Source organism: Ceratosolen solmsi, unplaced genomic scaffold (assembly GCF_000503995.2).
Source record: "Ceratosolen solmsi marchali unplaced genomic scaffold, CerSol_1.0 scaffold63, whole genome shotgun sequence".
Lineage (NCBI taxonomy): Eukaryota > Metazoa > Arthropoda > Insecta > Hymenoptera > Agaonidae > Ceratosolen > Ceratosolen solmsi.
The window spans coordinates 97,622-116,182 of record NW_011948437.1 but is presented as its reverse complement, the minus strand read 5'-3'; the positions used below and the strand labels follow the sequence as shown (position 1 = coordinate 116,182).

Sequence of the window (18,561 nt, the reverse complement as noted above, 5' to 3'; positions counted from 1 at the left end):
AACATTAACAAACATTAAAATCTTAAAGGCAGAGTGACTTTTTTTTGTTTAATTAAACACCAAATTAAGTGTTAATAAATATAATTCTATTATGGACATTATTAGGTGCCCGAAATTCGCAGTATTTAAACTGATTATCCGTTTAATAAAAGAAATTTCAAATATCGATTAGACTTGATCGTTCATATCAGTATATCACAAGATAATGTTTAATTAACGTTGAATCAATGGTAAAAGGTTTTTCTTGGTTTTGAACGCTCACGTTAATATGACACCGGGAGCAACGAAATCCGTGAAGCTTGGCTCATTAGATCCGTAAATCGGATCTTTGAACTGAATTGGGACATCTGCGAGTTTCGAATTCTGGTTACAAGTTGATAGTAAATTCTTCGCAAAATCCCTGTATGAATATTGTAGGTTACGAGCAAGCATCAAGCCGATCTGCTGATCTACAATCGAAAGCAAAGATAATTATTAAAAATTAAGGCAATCAATATAAGTGACAATAACTTTTATCCTCGTATTTAAAAAAAAAAAAAAAAAAAAAAAAAAAAAAAAAAAAACACAGTCGCACATGTATAAATAATCGGTGGAGTCATACAACGATGAAACGGCTTGATTATGGCTTATGGGAATATACTTACTGGACATGTCAAGCCAGACCCTGATCTCACTCTGATCAAGAGTTTCTTCGTCGGCTTCCTTTCCAAGAAGCATCCTTGCAACCAAAGCATCCGTGAAGTTCTCCGTGAAGTACAAAGTGCCCCACGCTTTACCTTTCCGAACCGCTTCCATGGCCGACTCGGGATCTGGGTAATATTCCTGTAATTGGAGCGTATATTAGTATATTATATTTTATAGTATATATTATATATATATATATATATATATATATATATATATATATATTATATTATATATTATATATTATAGTATATTATACATAGCTCATAATTATTTTCAATAGCATTCAGCCATTGACTATTAAAAATGAGTTAGCATTAATTAATCGTAATATATATCCACGGATATATATATATGGCAAATTATTTGGCAAATCGCTATTAAAGTTAATCGACCTAGATAAGTTACAACTATTTGCAAGCTAATCCGGTGGTCAGTTAAAAGACATTGGAAACTCAATAAAGCAGCGGCATACCTTTATCATTGTTTCGTTATCGAGAAACTTCAGATATCGACAGCTGAGAAAAGTGAAGGTACAATCTTCAAAGACTGGACAGCTCTTGTTCTCCCAGCTCATCTCGTGGTTGACGATGGCGAGCTTGAGACCTGTCGGATCTCGACCGATGGCTAAGCAGAAGAGTATGACTTGCATCACCGGCAGCGCGAAGATGAACAGCATAACCCTAATGTTACAAAAGGTATTTATTATATTTTCAACGAATATGTAATTCGACATTCATCTTGTGTTTCTCTAAATCTGTGAGGCTTTCGAAGCCGCTCATTTAATTTACCGGACTTATATAATAATAATATTATCCTTGATACAATCGAACGATGTGCGTCTATTTAATTTAATGTGCCCCATGGCACGTAAACGTTTTATAAATGTTTAATCCAAGACTTCCCATATCGGATATCTTATGCAATGCGATGTACAATTTTTCTTTGACATAATTGAGGAAATTTTCTGACTGGCCATTAAAAGTGGCACTAAAAATACCTGTGTCAAGATCTATATAATAATTTCATTGATTGTATTGCAATTTGTACCGTCGAAAGTATTGAGTAATGGAGCATTAAAGGTTTCATAATTATACATAAGCTAGGGTTAAATGGTCAAAAATCATGGACAAATTCAAGTCGACGGGATTTTTTTAATTTTGTTTTGGGTTTTTCTTTTTAACGAATTTGTTAAACTAAGTAACATTTAATGACCAAAGAATTTACAATTATTTTATTTTTAAATATCCAATAAAGACGTGAGTAACGCGACACTAAAATATTTCTTATAAAGTAAAGTCTTCTATTTGAATAGCCCGAGATCTTAAAGCAACGATAAATAACGAAGGTAATGCTTGTGTTTTATAATGATAAAAAAAAAAAAAAAATAAAAAAAAAGGCTACGAAAGGTGTAAAAATAGGTCGAGCAATGGAATGGATTTGCGTTGTGTGTTACAAGTGATGCTGTTACGTACCCAACATTCCTCCACATTCGTAGGAAATTCTTTTGCAGCAAGGCCCTGATCTTCCCTGGGCTGGTGACCTTGTAGCAGTCCGAGAAGTTACAGTCTTCGCACTCGACCGTTGATTCTTTAATACCTGATAGTGACTTTCCGTTGAGCTACGCTCCATGAAACCATAAATTAAACAAATTTTTTCCTTTCTCATTGTAAGCATTAATTAGCTGTATGCAAAGTTAACACAAACGCGCCAATTCATTTTTCACGAAAGAATTGTTTTGGATGCTCGCTTTACTATTATTATTTTTGTTGTTATTGTTGTCGTTGACAAGTATACGAATTGAGAAATTTATTTTTTCAATACACAATACGTACTCACTCTCGCTCCTTACATTTATATTGAATAAATCGTTATTAGCTCTTATTTGTTCATTCAACATTATCATTATTAAGCGCGCGTGCAAACATCTAAATCAAATTGGTTGTGAATTCGGTTTAAGAATAGTAGTACTGTTACGAGCTTCAATACAATGCTTCAATGCTTAAAAACCAAATGAAACGTATATTTATAATAAATTGCAAGCCAATTTTTCCATAATATTAATATTTAGCCATTGTCTCATGTAGGTCAGGAAATTTTCGTTGTAAAAAAAAAAAATAAAATAAAAAAAAAAAATAAAAATAAATAAATAAATAAATAAATAAATTAATTAATAAAAAGAAAAAAAATAAAAAAAAAAATAAAATCAATACGTTACAAAATGTAGCATATAAAGTCTAACATCTATTTTCTACATTATTAATAAACAATGACGTGTGATTTAACGCAATTTTTAAGTATCTTGTAAATTATGCACAATATTTTACGGAGAAACAAACGTAAACATCATTAAGCATGTACTTTAGAATGCTATAATGCAATATTTGCGCTCGTTGCATTAGAATTTATTATTCCTTTGTTGAGGAAAATAAAAATAAATAAATAAATATATAAATAAATAAATAATAGAAAAGAACAAGAAAGGAGAGTCTGACAACGCAAACTTGACAACTGATAACAATAATTGAATATTCGGTTTCGCCAAAATCGACAATTTTATCGGATAAGCAGCATGTGAATATGAAAAAGTAAATGAATAAATTATACGTATAATGTAGAAAAAATTCTTACGTCATAATGGCTGCCAACTCCATTGCTCGTATCATGAATGAGAACTTCTTTGCTCTGATGAAAGTTAAGACCGACCACTCCAGACTCCTCCGTGACGTAAACCGGTTCGTCTTTCTTGCCCCAATTTAAGGATGCCTATCAATAATCAATAATAATGACTTTCTTTAAAATTTCTTTAATTCAACGACATTGCAGGTATACGTAATTATATTTATAAGCGTGATTATGTAGATGAATGGGTGATGTGATGTTTCTGGTTTTTTTTTTTTTTTTTTTTTTTTTTTTTTAATTTTATTATTATTATTATTTTTTTCTTTTTAGGTATACGAGTGTAGTAGTTGAACGATGGAAACCGGCTCAACTTGACCTTCCCATTTTCTTATCTATGCTTTACAATTTTTTTTATCTTTCAAATAAATTTCAGATGTCAGTGCTGTCATTTTAGCTGTAATTTCTATGATTTGTGTTATTTTCATTTAAATGAATCGTCAATTTTTCCGTGAAAAATGAATCTTTTATAAGAAAGACACGATTCATAATTATTTATGTAGGAGAAAATGGTTGATTTAAAGGCAGATGGTTTTGGTATTTTTAAAAATTTTTCCATTCATTTTTTTTTTTTTTTTTTTTTTTTTTTTTTTTTTTTTTTTTTTTTAATTAAATTATAAATTTCAATTTCTTCAAATGTACTGTTTTTTCTTTTAGTTTCAATAAAAACTTGCATTACAAAATGATTTTATGTGCAAGAAGAGATGAAATTATTTCAAAAATCGAGATCATATTGGACATAAAAAAGATATTTCATTAGTAAAGATGAATGTAAAATATTAAAAAATTAATTATATTCCATAAACTAATATTGAAATATTAATTAATTATTCTTTATTATTGCTAGAGTTGAGTAAATGTTTTTCGATATTCGTACCTCTAATACGTCCGGGTATTCGTAAAAGTTTTGCTATTAATTTCAAATTAACAATAAAATGACGCGTCAATTAACATAGTCACATCACGTAATATTTCGGCTCATACGGTACTGGGACAACAAACGAAACCTGTTACCTCTTAATAAGAAATTGGTCAAAACATCAATCGGCTCGAGCCAATCGACAGATTATGCAATATTATATAGCATTTGCATGGATAGTCAACTTTTATAAATCACATGACAATATAACGATTGCCAAAAGCGAGCTGCTAATAATAGCTATAACCGACGCAATGGACTCACGAGACTTATGTTGTTGGAGATGTTGAGCTCTGTGGTGGGTTGGGGATACGATCCCTGCTTCCTCGACAGCTTCAGGAATACGTCCTCCAATGACGGGCAGTTGTACATCTGGAGAAGGGCCCGGGGTGATTCCTCGGCAAGCAGCCTACCACTTCGCATCAGACCGATCTGCAAGGTCAATTGGTGCTCGTGAGGTGAAGTGCTGTATTTTGGGACCGAGGATTGGAGAAAATGTGCGTCGATACTTACCGTGTGGGCCTGTCGTGCCTCCTCGATGTAGTGCGTCGTAATTATAACTGTTTTATTGCCATCTTTGGTGATTTGAACCAGGTGATTCCAAATACTGGTGTTTTTTGTGCGTGTGTTTTTTGTTTTTTTTTTTGTTTTTTAAATAAAATAAATAAGTCGTCCGTGGAGAATGTACGCACGTTTGGTATTTATAATTTTTATGATAAAGGGCTATTTGAATGAAACGAGTGGACTGAATTAAAGGTAAATTTCTCAATAATAAAGATGACGGTTAATAAACACGAGACAGATCAATTTGGTGTTATTGACATGTGATTGTTTTATATTGGACCCATTGAACGGGACTTTATACAAGTAATAAATGCATCGAATATTATCGTTTAATAATGTATAAATCTACTATTGTAAAATCGAATAATTGCTTTAAGAGGAGCGCAAATTATGCAAGATTTGTATTATATTATGAATTATGTATAAGATGCGAAAAGGATCTGGATAAATAAATAGGAATTCCACAATTTACGTATTTCATTATGTACCAGAAGCTAACTATCTGAGAAAAAATACAATGATAAATCACTATTTGAGAGATAATTTTTTAATATAAAATAGAAATTCCACTCCAATTATTAAGATTATTTTGTGCTAGGGGAGAGATTTGTAGTCAATATATTTGAAAAGCCAAAGCAATACAAAACAAAGGACATTCTAATTATACTAAGATTTCTATATAAATTTCAGACTATTAATTAATTAATTAATAATCCAATTCATTATACAATTATGAAAATGTAAATTCATTATGCTGGATGTTAGGACATAAAATTCAATTCAATGATCTACTCATACGCATGTATTTCTTTCATTCTTTTTTCAGTCTTTTCTTTTGCGCTAGCGTGTCTCACATTCCTTTTTTCATCTTGACTCTTGAACCTTGTACATAGCTATTTACTAAAAAGCCGCGTGTGCATTTATAATTTATGTTTAACGTACTGACGTAAGCCTCTCGAAATGTTTTCAAATTAATTTTTCTCCTATAGACATTTTTTTGTCCCTCCTGGCAAATTATTTATTTAACATAACATTGTAAATCATCTCATTTCTAATGGGTAAAATGCTACTATGCGTATCTCGGCTTTTTTGTAAATTTCTTTAATAAACAATATATTCGCAAATTATTCTTACCTTTTACTTAAGTTGCAAAAATCTTTTATCGTGGTACATCATTATATTTATTATTAAATTATTTGACAACGAAAGGAACGACAAAGTAATATTTAAATCAATTACATTACCGTTTAATTAAGAAGAAATTTCCGTAATATATTTTATGGAACGATCAAGACAGTCAATAAAAGTAACATAATACTGAATAAAATATTACATTTTTGAGATGCAAAAATTTGTGAGAAAATTTGAAACTCTTTATTATGACCGAACGTGGTAATTAAATAAATATATTTATTTTTAAAAATAATGCATTTCTCCTCCAAGTAATAACAAATTTCTTTTTCACTTATTATAAAATAATTAAAATACAATTATACAAATATACAACGGACATATGGTTTTCATCTAAATCGTTTCATAACCAAAGTTATTATTTTGTTTTTAATTGTTGTTAAATGATGGACTTTGATTATTATTATTTAATGCTTGAATGTTGATAAACGTGAATTCATTTTTTTTTTTTTTTTTTTTTTTTACATAATATGAAATTGAAATCATTTACTTTCTTTGTATTTATAATATCTGAAAAAACATATAAAAATTTATCTGATGATCAACTAAATCAAGTTTTATTTTATTATTAGTATTATTATTATTATTATTATTATTGAACACTTTTATCTATTTGGCATATATATATATATATATATTGAGCGTGAAATATTGAAAATATTATCTTCCGAAACTTGATATTAGAACATTATTCTGAATATATTTTGAACAAATACACAATATTGGAAGAAAAAAAAAATATAAATCTTAAACGAGGCAACGATTAACTTCATTACATTTTAAGTTTTATTTAAATAAGAGAGTAACTTACTAAATAAGCTGATTAAGAATGTTGCCTAATTGAGTGAAGTTCAATTATTTTTGTGCAATTAAAGTAATACATATTTTTATATTTAATCAAGCATGAAACATCATTTGAATAAGTTTTTAGGGACAAAAAAATTATAAATCAGAATACACCGTATGAGTTGGCGAGCAAAGGTTCTACTGTATTGATAAAAAAAATAGTTTTGTCCAATGGAAAGGATTTAGAATTAGAACAATGCAAATGATTATAAATATAATTTAGTATACAATAGCTGTTTGCATATAAATAACAATAAATATCATGCTCGTGAAATTGCAAGGTAACACTTGTGCACCAACAATGTAAATATAATTACGCAAAATATCCAATGATATTGGATGTATCGAACAAATCTAGAAAATAATGAGGAAGACCGATAAGGAAAAAAAGGGGCAAATATGAAAATATCATCTAGTCTAGCAAAAATATATCATGAAATCGGCGCATGTTGATAATAACATGTCGGTCTACGAAGGACACGCAAGTGCGGTACCTCATATTTTTCTTTTAGCATCTGACGACTGGAATTCGTATTTAGACTTTTTGCTTGGCAAATTTGTTGTAGTGGTCACAAGACAATTAATTACATTGAAAACGTTAATATTACGACTGGTATACGAATGGTTTTTTGGCTTAATTTTTTTGTTTATTGGTATTTTGCTTGATTATTTGATTATTTATTTAATGTTTCCAGTACACTGAATTTTCGACAGTTAAGATGCTATAAAAAAAAAAAAAAAAAAAAAAAAAAAAAAAATAGAAATAAAAAAAAATACCATTAATCTTAAATTTTAATTCACAAATATTTAATTAACCAAAAATTATTTATCCTTAAATTTTAAATTTAAAATTATTTATCCTATTGATATGATATTTAAATACGTCCTTACGTAAATATTCAATCGAGCGATATGCTACTACAATCATACAATGAATAGAATTGTTATGCATATATTTCATACTTTCTAAAAATAAAGAAACATTGTCAATTAGAATTCTACATTATTTGTAAATCTTTACAATTCCATAGTTTTAAATCAATAACTGTTTAAATGCTTTTCATATTCCTAAATACAGGAACGTGCGATAGATATAGTCTTTGTTTGTGTATTTTAATTGTCTATAACAAATTATTAATATAAAAATGATTGACGAAACAATGATTTTACAATATTTTTTGCAAATTCCTGTAGCCATAATTCATCTGTAGTCATAATTTATCTTATTCAAAGGAATAAGATAATTTTTTTGTTAATTTTATTTAATTATCATTGTTTTCGATATTCTCGAATATTGGAGCGAAATATTTCTAATATCGTATATAAGAGAGACGCTTATATTCGCAAATCTATTTTTCATAAATATATATGTATGGGCTATTAATTTAATAAGGATTTGGCAAATTAAGAATTTAACTAGCTCGCAAATTCATTTATTTGCATAAAAAATTGTTTCGACATAAGTAAGCGTCTTTGACTAAATATAATTTTAAGGAAAACGGATAATTCTAGCAACATTTTCAAAAACAAAACAACAATTCACTTTATTTAAAAATCGATAAAAACGAAAAAATTTTTGCATTATTTGCATGTATTTGTAATGGACTGTTATATAATCCAAGAGTAATTATAATTGGAATTTACATGTTCCCGATAGGTAGCCATGAATTTTGTTAATGTAAATAAAATCTGGTCTGCCATAATAAATATTATATCAATAATAACGTAATTTCGCAGTTAACGCAGTTAACAAATGTATATAATCCATTTGTTTAAGAGTATGCCAAGAAAAAAGTAATCGATTATGCAGATACTTGACGGTAATTAATTATTAGCTCAATTCAAAGAATCACAACAAGATGAATGGGCAAAATTGAAAAATTTTTTAATTAACTTCAATCTCAAGTAGACAATATCTTTAAAATGCGTCGAAATATTTTAAAGCCAGCTTCATGATAAATATTGAAAGTGCGATAGATTTTATAAATGGCTTGGATGAAATAAAATTAAATAAGTAAAAAAAATAAAAAAAAAAATAATAAAATTAAATATAAATGAAATAAGTCGCGTGCGAAGAGCGCTAAAGGATTAATAATTGCGCAAGTTGATTTTCACTGCCCAAGTGATTTTCATACGAAAGGTCGAATATCTTTAAATAATGAATCAGCGATTCAAAAAGTTGGAGGGCATTAGTGGGCGCTTCAACTTTCTCGATTGATAATTCACTCTAAAGACGTCATCCGGCTTATGTGCTTCAATTAGCTGCAATTGAATTTAATAATGCTCATCGTGTATTTTCGCAAGCGTCGGGAGTGCTTTAAAATATGATTATTATGACCAATGGCTTCGTCAGCTCGTGTAAAATGATACGTAGACGCGTTCGATTAGCCGAGGAGAATGGACCGACGTTGACGAAAACACGAGGCAAAGTATGGAGGAAAATGCGATAGAAATGAGAGTAACGACGAGGGTCCGGATGATGTCCTTAAATGGACCTGCACTAGTTTCACTATGATAAATTGCCAAATTTAAACGCGACCGTGTAGATGGGAACTTTCTAGTTTCTTAATTGATTCTTTCTCATAATTTCGATTAGCGTGCCATTGTAGTTTTCTACAATCACATTACCCTCGACTAATGCAATAAATTTTGAATCGGCTAATTTCGCAAATTGATATTAAAAGAAAAAGAAAGATCGGTTAACGAATATTCCTAATGATAAAGAAAGTCTACGAATCGCTAAGTAATTGTTATTATATTTATATTATTATTCCTATGATTCCTTATTATCATAACAAAACAATATTCCTCGTAGTATGAAAATAATCTTCCGGCATACATTCGAATGACTAAAGCTTGCCCAAATCAATAAAGCGCGGAATAGTAATATTTACACTCATTCTAAATGCTAAAATATATTTCTCTACGAATTGTAGGCAAGGCAAAAGTAATTCAATTTTCATTCGCAATTTTCATTCAAGTCCTTCGCAGCAGTAACGTAGTTTTGTATTTATAACCTTAAAAATTGGATAATGTGGCAAAAAAAATTTCAAACAAAAGTGGAGAAGTATCATAATGGTATACGTGGTGTTATTAATTGCAGGATAAAAAGAAAGAGATAAAGGTCACCTTTGTCGGAGAAGCGGGTCGACGCCGACCGTTGGCTCATCTAAAATAAGAAGCTCTGGATCGTGCATGAGAGCCACTGCGAAGGAAACTCGTCTCTGCTGACCGCCACTGAAAGCATTAGTTTTTTCTTTTATTTTTAAACATTTTGCAAGAAAAAGATCTTATTAACCAATGCCTTATTCTGTATCACTGCGTGCACTTCGATTCACTTCACTTTTACTTCGCAATAGATACACACTAAACTACGATACTTTTACGCGTGTGAGCGATTTTTTTTTTGGTTACGAATGCCACAAAAAAAATAAAAAAAAAAAAAGTTATATGATTCACAATTTTGCGTTAGAAAAGAAAACCCTGAAAAGCTAATTATTTAAAAATAGGACATTAAATCAAACCGAAAAATAACTACACTGACTTTATTTCGACATGTTTGATATTCCTTGTATTTATATTTTGTGAAAAAATGTCGGGAATTTTAGTGACAACATTAAAAAAAACTTGAGAGAAATTTTTATAAAAATCATTAATGTGAATACAAGACATGGTTTCATCAAGTAACACTTGATTTTCAAATTATTATCAATTATATATCAATGTTCCTAGGGTCTTTCTCTTCAATGACAAAGTGATAGAATTAAGCGATGTAAAAGCCGAAGTACAGGCAGCGTCGTCAAATTATCTCCAAGATCGCGTAGACTTTTACCTAAGATTTTTGACGAGACGATTCTGGGATGGCAGATCGAGGAACTGCAGAAGGAACCTGAGCCTCTCCACAATTTCGGAGGTGCACATGCCGAATATCCAGCCGAAATACATCATCGTCTCGCGTATGGTAAACTCGCCATACAGGGCGATTTCCTGGGGCATGTAACCGACTTGCTTGCCCGGTACTCCCGAGCCCTTGGTACCGGGTTTCCCTCCAAGGACCCAAATTTCCCCGGAGTTGAGCCGCCTCCTGCCGACGATGCAGGATAGAAGCGTCGTTTTTCCACAACCGCTGGCGCCCAGCAAACCATAGCTGTAGAAGAAAGACAACGAACCTCGTTACCGTCTCACTCTCCCGTATATTAACAAGGAATCCTATTAATTATTATGCGTACACGAATTTTTTTTTTGTTTTGTTTTTGTTTTTTGTTTTTTGTTTTTTGCTTGTTCGTTTGTTTGTTGATTTGTTTGTTTCTAGATAATCTCGCTCGTCTTTTTAACAATTCATAGCCATTCGACGTTCGGTTAAACACGAATTTGAACATGTAATTGAATTTCAATGTCTCGTTAAGATGATGTGCCAGTTGTCTATTATAGTCATTAGCAATGTCAATGCTTTTATTCTGTAAAGTTGCCCTTCGTGAATTCCTTTCAATTTAATCGGCAATTAATTTTATTAACTATTTAGTGAAATATTGTGATAAATTGAGGCGAACATTGTCGAAGTGAAAAATAGAAAAGCCAAATATCGATTCTGTAAGAAATTATTGCCAAACATTCAACAATAGTGTCTATAATTGTAACGTATGTGTAAAAAATGACGCATGTTTAATTGAATTGTCTTCTATTACGGTAATTTTATCAGTCATTCTTTTCTTTTCTTTTCTTTTCTTTTTTTTTTTTTTTCCTTTAGTATGATTGCTCATCCGAATGGTAATATTTAAATTTTCTATTAATAACTTTTTAACACAAAAATTTGTGCAATTATGAATAACATAATTAATGTTAATTCTTTTTAAAACGTAAAGATTTATAAGAAATTTTTGTTATAGATCACGACAGAAACTTACACGATTACACGATAATAATCTTTATTAATGCTAACTTTTAAATTTCGTAGAAATGTAAATAATGCGAAGATAAAATTATACTCTTTTTTTATTTTTTAACGATGGCATAGTTAAGTATGTAATTGTAATTGGTCTACGTGATTAAGGATTGTATCGAATAAACCATAGATCAACAAATATTTAAAAAACTTATCTAAAAGTATATATGTCCAATATCAAACCTTTCTTGGATTGTGCAAAATTTTTTAAAACTCAATTCAAGGACTTTTATCGCCATACGCGACGAAAATAATTGCCACCGCGTACGGTCCCCCCCCCCCTATCGTCTTAATACTTCCATTTAAACCCTAATGGCGCAAGCCGTGAATTCTAAGTCTTTTGAAGAAAAGCCAAAGTAAAACCTTCGCTTTTAATAGCGTGGCGTTAGTCTTAATTGCCGTACACTTTATATTTTTTCGATAGCTCAAGAAAATGAATTTCTTTCTTTAAGACGAAATGTAGATAGACTCTCGTTGTTTACCTTTCTCCCGGCATTTAAGAAAACGTGATATGGAAAAGTCGTCGACTATGGACCATTGAATCATGCTTTGAATTTGAGGTGGAGGTCAAGCAATAAGCGGTCTATATGCTCAGTATTTTACATACCGACATTAAGGTGTGTATTTTCTAGTGTTGCAAAAATCTGGCGTTTGTCGGTGTGGCAAGCCATACAACATTCTTAACAAGCTGTCTAAGGAAGCCTTTCAATAAGTATCTAAGTACGCGAGCGTTGTGCTATTGGCTGTCGAGGCGAATGTTGAATGTCATCTTATGCTTAAGCATGCAAAATTAATGATTGTAAAATCACGAACGGCTAAATTGTTATTGTAAGAGTGAAATATTAACTTGAGTTTTAGGCACGATTTTATAACTTTACCTATATTTATAAACTAGCCACTCCATTGTCTTCAAACATATAAATTTATGTTGCAAGAAATACTTTAATATGCGCTTATGATTAACAACGAGTAAATTATTAGTAATCACGTCTCAATAGAATATTTGAAAATCAAGATAGAGCAAGCAAGTAGAAAAAATTGTTTTTAAGCAAGTTCATTCGTTTTTCCATTCTTACTTCATTATAACATTATGATATCATTTATGTAATTAATTTTAATACAAAATTAATAAATCATCAATTAATTATATAATGTTAAGTTACAATGAATTAATAAACGATACGTCCGTATTGATAAAATTTTTCTCATTATTTATACAATATAAACTTTTTTTTAGAAAATTGAATTTAGAAACTAGTTTTTTATATGAAAAAAAAAAACAAAAACAAAAAAACAATATTATGTTATTCATTTATTCGAAAATTTATAATTTTTTATTTAAAATTATGTAACGGCAATATCCAAAAGCTAATACAATTAAATATAATTTAAATAAAATTCTTTAAGTGTTTTAGAAATATCATTAATACAAATTTAAAACATGTCGATCAGTTAAGACTTACGATGAATTTTATTAGAAAAACGTAAACAAATTATAATGGTATGTATTAGTATTTATATAATTTATTAAATATTATAATGAATATTCTGAAGAATATAAAAGAAATTATCTATCTATATATATATATACATTCTTTAAATAATTAACATTAATTTTTGTAATGAATTTTATGACACGCAAGAAAATTCTTATGATTTTTCCCGTAATATCATGTGATACAATAGTAAATATCATAAATTACAATTCTTGCTTTTAAAAACAATAATTTAAGTGACATGAAATTAATTAATCATTATCGTCTTATTATAAACTCGAAAGCATTATTTACAAGAAATTGATAATAAAGATAAAGTTTTAACTATTTAATATGTTAAATGTAATATTATAAGTTGTTTTTGAAATTAATATCTTTTTATGGTTATTTTTTTATAGTCTTTATCTATCTATATATATATATATATATATATATATATATATATATATATATATGTAATTAATAAAACAGAAAAATGAAAAATGAAAAATACAATTAGAATTATTTTGGATTTACATGTTCATTCATTAGAGTACATTACAAATGTCTAAAGTAGTACTGTGTCACGCTAATAATAATTTTTTAAGAATTAAGTAATTTAACATTATAATATTTAAAATTTATTAAAATTTCCAAATAAGAAAAACCATAAAATAGATCTCATATGAATTAGCATATTAAAATTGTAATTTACATTAAAAAAAAAAAAAAGAAGAAGAAGAAGAAGAAGATTTTATTTTCTTAAAGTATAATTTTAAAACTATCCAACACTATCAAAGGATTTTAATATCTGAAATGTCTTTGAACTTAAAGTGATAGTAAATATGAAAGTTCATTTTAGATGAAAAAAAATATATATTTTTTAAATGACTGCCTTATGTTAACTATTAGAAGAATTTCATCGCTCAGTTGTATGACTATTTATTTTTAGGATTCGATCACATAATTTTCACAAAAGAGTCATTAAAATACTAATAATAAGAAACAACACTATTTAAAGCTCGATTTTTATGAGGCAATTATATTGTAATGGTCTATAAAATGTTACCAAAGTTCCGAACGTGTAACTTTTCTCTTTCATATATTTTTTACCGAATAACAGCGACATTTACTTCAATTAAGTATTGCCCAAAATATGCCTTTAGTTTATAATTATATATCGAACAATGAAATTAAAAATTAAAAGCATCGCTTGTAAAACATAGAGTTTGTAATAATTTTCAATCTCATGAGTAATAAATAAATAGAACCGTTTATTAGTTAAGTTGTCGGAAAGTGTAGTGGGCGTTGTTCTATGAATGAAATATTTAATCTAATAGCGATAAATATGTATTACCTTTAATTGTTGAACATTGCATATTTTTTCATTAATAATAATAATAATAATAATAATAATAATAATAATAATAACAACAATAATGTATTTTTGCCAAATATTAAGATAATAATGTCTCAAGCTTAAAGTACAAGATACAAGTATTAACTTTAATCAGATTAAATTTACCTTGATTTGGCAATTGTGTTGAGGTGATATGAAAATTTTATTAAAACCAAGTATTCATGATATTTGAATTATAAATTAAGCAATAAAATTTCATAAAAATGAACATTCATTAACATGAAACACTTGATAAATTTTATATTACAATTATCGTCAGTTATTAAAAATTTATTCAAACTAACGCCGATAATTGCAAATTATCTTTTAGCGAATCGAATTTAGCGTTGCGAATTTAGCGTTGTAGTTTTTTTTTTTATTTTTTTTATATGAGATCTATTTTATCCATTAACTATATGAGCTCAGAATGTAATATTTTGAGCATTAAATTACAAAAGCCCTTGGCTTCGTTCGCAAGTCGAATTTCAATTTTATTTTCAAGGGATTTGCAAAGTATGCGTTAGAAATTGAAAGCGAACGAATTGTGAAAATCATGTTCAAGTGCAAAATTAACTCGTCCAATATTACCACAACTGTCGGAATTCTGTAATAATTCGCTTGTTCGTGATAAATATTGAGTGTAAGTAATGTATAAAGTCTGTCCGATATCAACTCGTCCTTATCCAATAACATTTCGACTATTTATAATTCGTATAAAAAATGAGTCCAATTGCGCGATCGTCGCGCGAAGCGCAAAATCCAATCGGCGCACATTAGTCATAATCTAGGGGATTTGCATGAAGCCTAGGAAAAGGTTAATACTACTCACATAGAGCCCTTGGCTACGGTCATGTTGAGGTTCTGTATCACGTGGTTAGGATTTTTGCTGCTGCCGTAGGTTTTGAAGGCGTGCCGCACGCTGACGGCTTGCTGGCGATTCCAGGCCTGATTATTCAGGCCTGGTGTGGCCAACACCGGGCTGGGCGTCATCGGGGCCGTCGTCTCCGTCTCTGTGCTCGACTGCATCATCGCAGTGCCTCCTAAGCTGTTGAAGTTCTTGGGGTCAGCTGTGTCCGTTGCCCCGCCGTCGCTGCAATACAATCGAGAGTTTCGCTGATTAGTAAAGGTCCAATGACCGGATAGCGGGATTATGAAAGAATTTGGAGAAGTGACGGAGAAGATATAGGGATTTCGTTCGATCGTTCGGAATGACGATTGTTGGGGATCGGGACGATCGTGTAGATTTATGAAAAGTACGTTGAATGTTTGATGATATCATTGGACTTGGCTCTGTGCGCGCACGCGCGCGCGTGTCTGTGTTATAGAGTTATGAAAATTTCAATACACAATCATCGTTGCATTGTACTACACTCTTTGGTCAGTGTGCATAATAATTGTGCAATGTTTACCGAGTATTTATTCAATTACTTCACTGTGCCAATCACATGAAGTACATTCTAATTTTAAATACGAATCTTGCATTCTGCAATAGTAATTTTTAAGTGTTTTTTGATAGGAATTTGTTAAGAATTATTTTACAATGCAAATTATTGTTGAGCAATGAAATATATGAGTTCATATATTGTTTTATGTATGTCGAAGGTTTTACGAGTGAAATAAATTTCAATACCACTGATTTAATGGACAAACAATGACAATTTATTAATATTTTATTAAGCGCCTAAGGAAAATGAATGCTTTTATTCCTCATATTTGTGTACAAATCAGCATTGAATATTTACTAAATTTCTTATACGTTCATTAAATTCATAAATCAGACAAATCATTGAATTGATTATTTATGTGCATACTGGAAATTAAGATTTTAGTTAGAATAAATTTATTATATATATATATATATATATATATATATATATATATATATATATCGCTAAGTTAATGAGGTAATATTGAAATTTTTGTCTTGTTATTAATTAAGTATTTGTATCTTAGAAGGTATGTTTTTCATTCTACCATAGATTGAATTATTTTAACATAAAGGAACTTTTCTTTTCTCTTTTCCCTATGATCAATATCAATGCATAATTATTTGAATTTTATTTTAAAAGAAAAAAAAAAATATTAAGTAAAAATTAGAGACTATGTCAACATTTAAATGTAATCTAACGACATAAAATTCATCAATTTTTATTTCAAATATATTTAAAAATTTTAATACCATGCTGATTATTACAATTTAAAGATTATAGGCCATTGTAGAAAGATCGAAGAGAGAATTTTTATGAATTTTGTCAAAAAATAAGAAAAAAAATAATAAAAAAAAATGATGTTTCTACTTAAAAATTTTAAGCTAATAATGTGTAATTTTATATAAATTGAATTAATTAATTAATTAATTCACGATTATTCATTTATTCCTTAAATTAATATTAAAAGATAATCAAATATGGATTTAAAAAAAAAAAAGCGCTCACAGCGCTTTAATAATAAAATCATCTGTTTAGTAATGGATACTTGAAGTAATTTTTATCAAATATATTAGCAATGTTTGATAAAATTTTTTTCCAAATATTTCATTTATAACAAGAAGCACTTGTTTTTACAGCATAAATAGATTATATATTCGATGCATAATAAGTGTGTCCGCTGCATTAGGATTATACAAGTTTTAAATCGTAAGTTGCTGTCTTGACAATGTTTAAATATTCTCAAGAATATACTTTTTAACGCATAAAAATAACAAAGAAATGCAAATGTAGGCATGCGAATGCAAATACTCAATAGTCAATAATTTAAAAGAAAGTTCAGATGATTATACATAGTTCATAAATTTGTCGTGATATGTTTTCCGATTTAAGAATAACGTGTAAGATATGTTTTGAAAGGCTTTCTTTTAGCACACTTTTAAATCTACTAACGGTAGATATGAAAGCAGCAACGTAATTTTATTAATTATACGACTATTAACATTATATAATATGTGGCATTTGTTATTGATGCTTTAGATAAATACTTAACCAATCACTCGCGGAAAACTTTTCTTTGCCTCGATAGAGCGTATGCGCTTGTGTTTTCAAGACTTGCACAATTCGCAATCAATCCAAGCATTGTATTTTATAAACAAAAAATCCTTTAAAATTCAATTGAAAATTAAATTCTAATAACAAAATAGTCGAGAATAATAAAAGACATTTAAATTTCTAATTTCTTGTCTGCTGAGAATATTTATTCAACAGCCTAGTACAAATTGCTTTGAAATATCCATAATATTTATTGCGTTGGCTCAATTATATTTAGTTAATTTATATATCTATATATATATATATATATCGTCTAAATTATCTTATAAAATATTCTACATAATTATAAAAAAAAAAAAAAAAAAAAAAAACTGGATTTTGAATATTACTTACTCTAAAATAATCCACGAAATTGTTTTAAATACTGTAGTATATAGAAAGTAATATCAAAAGAAGAAATTCAGGTCAAACGATAGCTGTTTTTTTAGTATTTTTCAAAAGCATATATTTAAATTAATAATTATCGGTGCTGTATCGCCGGACTTTCCGTCGTTGAAAATTTCTGCGTCTGTCGACATGTGAGGCTGAGCCCGGAATTCCCAATTATATAACCGTCACGAACTAAGCCACTTCTGCCCATTCATACACTAAGGTCAATGCAAAATCCAAATTGCCCGTTTAAATAGCTACAGCTACAACTACCACTACATAGCCAAAAAAATCGACAGCATTCAGGCAACACGATTACCATTTCACCCGGGTGGCCATTATGGAAGGGAATAAAGTAGTCGCGATGGGAGCTACGTCGTGAAGTTCCTTGGCGCTGTAACCGGTTCGTTAAATCGCAGTGGTAGCCCAAGCAAGCCCCCCCCCCCCCCCCT

The 18,561-nt window shown here is 29.3% G+C and overlaps 1 protein-coding gene across 2 annotated transcripts in view; it reads right to left on the bottom strand.

The window, feature by feature from the left end:
- snu (ABC-type transporter snustorr) overlaps nucleotides 1-18,561 on the bottom strand; it is a 79,655-nt gene that overhangs the window by 1,886 nt on the left and 59,208 nt on the right. For both annotated transcript variants that reach the window (XM_011503267.1, XM_011503268.1), the window contains exons 2-11: nucleotides 15,529-15,789; nucleotides 10,716-11,030; nucleotides 10,013-10,120; nucleotides 4,796-4,889; nucleotides 4,547-4,714; nucleotides 3,316-3,450; nucleotides 2,160-2,305; nucleotides 1,160-1,367; nucleotides 645-822; nucleotides 263-449 (exon numbers count right to left, since the gene is read on the bottom strand). In XM_011503267.1, the coding sequence (XP_011501569.1) occupies nucleotides 263-449; nucleotides 645-822; nucleotides 1,160-1,367; nucleotides 2,160-2,305; nucleotides 3,316-3,450; nucleotides 4,547-4,714; nucleotides 4,796-4,889; nucleotides 10,013-10,120; nucleotides 10,716-11,030; nucleotides 15,529-15,789 (1,800 nt within the window). The remainder of the gene's footprint in view (nucleotides 1-262; nucleotides 450-644; nucleotides 823-1,159; nucleotides 1,368-2,159; nucleotides 2,306-3,315; nucleotides 3,451-4,546; nucleotides 4,715-4,795; nucleotides 4,890-10,012; nucleotides 10,121-10,715; nucleotides 11,031-15,528; nucleotides 15,790-18,561) is intronic.